Genomic DNA, 2,968 nt, shown 5'->3' on the forward strand with positions numbered 1-2,968 from the left:
TCCGGTCTCTTCTTGTCTCTTCCTGTCACTTCCTGTCTCTTCCTGTCACTTCCTGTCACTTCCTGTCACTTCCTGTCACTTACTGTCTCTTCCTGTCACTTCCTGTCTCTTCCTGTCACTTCCTGTCTCTTCCTGTCTCTTCCTGTCACTTCCTGTCACTTCCTGTCTCTTCCTGTCACTTCCTGTCTCTTCTTGTCTCTTCCTGTCTCTTCCTGTCTCTTCCTGTCTCTTCCGGTCTCTTCTTGTCTCTTCCTGTCACTTCCTGTCCCTTCCTGTCACTTCCTGTCTCTTCCTGTGTCAGTGGGCGGAGAGCAGTGCTGCCCTCTGGAGGCGGCCGTGGGACAGACGCTGCTCGTCCACCAGCTGGTGGACATGGAGTGGAAGTTCGGAGGTGAGACGGGTCGGAGGTCGGAGGACGGAGGTCGGAGGTCGGAGGTCACGTGATCTCGCGTCGGCACGGCAACGTTTTCAAAAGCCGTGCCCGTTTCCACGGAAACAAAAGAAACACTGGAAAAATTGCGTAGTTCCCCCCGCGGGGCCACTAGAGGGTGTCAGTGAGACGCAATTTAATGTATTATTTATTTAAATATAAACCAACGTTATTATTATTATTCTATTTTGATGTTTTCTGAACTCACAGTGACCGTGGGAACCAGCGAGGTCCAGAGGGCCGGGAACATCTTTCTGCAGGTCTGTGCACACACACACACACACACACACACACACACACACACACACACACACACACACACACACACACACGCCGCCTGCTGAACACTCTGTCGTCCTGCAGTTGAAGCTCGTCGTCCGAAAAGGAAACTCCACAGAAAATGTCTACATGGGTGAGTCTCTCAGTGCTTTGTTTGTTTGTTTGTTTGTTTGTTTGTTTGTTTGTTTGTTTGTGAGCCCTTGGATTAGCAGAAACAATCAAAAATAAGAAATAAGCCACCAAAACCACATTTTAACAGTTCCAGTTACGTTTAAATCATGTTAACGCTGATTTCCATGCGTGGGAACTTTCAAAAAGTGTCACCGAGCATCTTCCTCCTCTAATCCAGATTATAGAGCATCTTCCTCCTCTAATCCAGATTATAGAGCATCTTCCTCTTCTAATCCAGATTATAGAGCATCGTCCTCCTCTAACACCAGATTATAGAGAATCTTCCTCCTCTAATCCAGATTATAGAGCATCTTCCTCTTCTAATCCAGATTATAGAGCATCGTCCTCCTCTAACACCAGATTATAGAGAATCTTCCTCCTCTAATCCAGATTATAGAGCATATTCCTCCTCTAATCCAGATTATAGAACATCTTCCTCTTCTAATCCAGATTATAGAGCATCGTCCTCCTCTAACACCAGATTATAGAGCATCTTCCCCCTCTAGTCCAGACTATAGAACACCTTCCTCTAACATCAGATTATAGAGCATCTTCCTCTTCTAATCCAGATTATAGAGCATCGTCCTCCTCTAACACCAGATTATAGAGCATATTCCTCCTCTAATCCAGATTATAGAGCATCTTCCCCCTCTAGTCCAGACTATAGAACACCTTCCTCTAACATCAGATTATAGAGCATCTTCCTCTAACATCAGATTATAGAGCATCTTCCTCCTCTAACACCAGATTATAGAGCCTCTTCCTCCTCTAATTCAGATTATAGAGCATCTTCCTCCTGTAACACCAGATTATAGAGCATCTTCCTCCTCTGACACCAGATTATAGAGCATCTTCCTCCTCTAACACCAGATAATAGAGCATCGTCCTCCTCTAACACCAGATTATAGAGAATCTTCCTCCTCTAATCCAGATTATAGAGCATATTCCTCCTCTAATCCAGATTATAGAACATCTTCCTCTTCTAATCCAGATTATAGAGCATCGTCCTCCTCTAACACCAGATTATAGAGCATCTTCCCCCTCTAGTCCAGACTATAGAACACCTTCCTCTAACATCAGATTATAGAGCATCTTCCTCTTCTAATCCAGATTATAGAGCATCGTCCTCCTCTAACACCAGATTATAGAGCATATTCCTCCTCTAATCCAGATTATAGAGCATCTTCCCCCTCTAGTCCAGACTATAGAACACCTTCCTCTAACACCAGATTATAGAGCATCTTCCTCTAACATCAGATTATAGAGCATCTTCCTCCTCTAACACCAGATTATAGAGCCTCTTCCTCCTCTAATTCAGATTATAGAGCATCTTCCTCCTGTAACACCAGATTATAGAGCATCTTCCTCCTCTGACACCAGATTATAGAGCATCTTCCTCCTCTAACACCAGATTATAGAGCATCTTCTTCCTCTAACACCAGATTATAGAGCCTCTTCCTCCTCTAATCCAGATTATAGAGCCTCTTCCTCCTCTAATCCAGATTATTGAGCTTTATAGGGTTTAGATTGAGTCTTTGAATTGTTTTCAGTTTGTCGTGACTCTTGTTTCTCCTCCCAGAATTGACGCTGCCTCAGTTCTACAACTTCCTCCACCAGATGGAGCGGGCCAAGGCAGCATGGAGTGCTTCAGCTGAGTGTGTGTGTGTGTGTGTGTGTGTGTGTGTGTGTGTGTGTGTGTGTGTGTGTGTGTTGTGTTTATTGGACCAATAAAGAGAAAACTGTACGACACTCCTGTTGTTTGTTTTGTGTTTTTAAACGTTAAAGAAGCAGAAGAATGTATGACATGATGTATTGAGTGTGACTGGACGCTCTGGGGGGGTCAGGGCGGCGCCCGTCCCTCCTCCGTTAACACACTTTGATTAGTTTACACTTAGTGAAGACTTTTTCTTTTGCCACGCCGGTTTCACTTTTTAAAATTTTTATATTTATTATAATGTTTTTAGTTCTTATTATTTTTTTATATTTTAAAATTTTTATTGTTATTATTATTTATGATTATTTTATTTATTACTTCATTTGATTTATTTATTTTTATTATTTTTATATTTAAAATTGTATTATCATTAT

The 2,968-nt window shown here is 42.5% G+C and overlaps 1 protein-coding gene across 1 annotated transcript in view; it reads left to right on the plus strand.

The window, feature by feature from the left end:
* Positions 1–2,535, plus strand: part of commd7 (COMM domain containing 7) — a gene marked incomplete at its 3' end in the record, with an annotated part of 4,939 nt that extends 2,404 nt beyond the window's left edge. Inside the window, 6 exon segments of the mRNA XM_080521244.1 lie at positions 302–329; positions 332–391; positions 641–690; positions 794–842; positions 2,460–2,510; positions 2,513–2,535. Coding sequence (XP_080377370.1) covers positions 302–329; positions 332–391; positions 641–690; positions 794–842; positions 2,460–2,510; positions 2,513–2,535 — 261 coding nt within the window.
* Positions 2,536–2,968: the final 433 nt, after the last annotated feature.

This window comes from Blennius ocellaris (genome assembly GCF_963422515.1).
Source record: "Blennius ocellaris genome assembly, contig: SCAFFOLD_458, whole genome shotgun sequence".
Lineage (NCBI taxonomy): Eukaryota > Metazoa > Chordata > Actinopteri > Blenniiformes > Blenniidae > Blennius > Blennius ocellaris.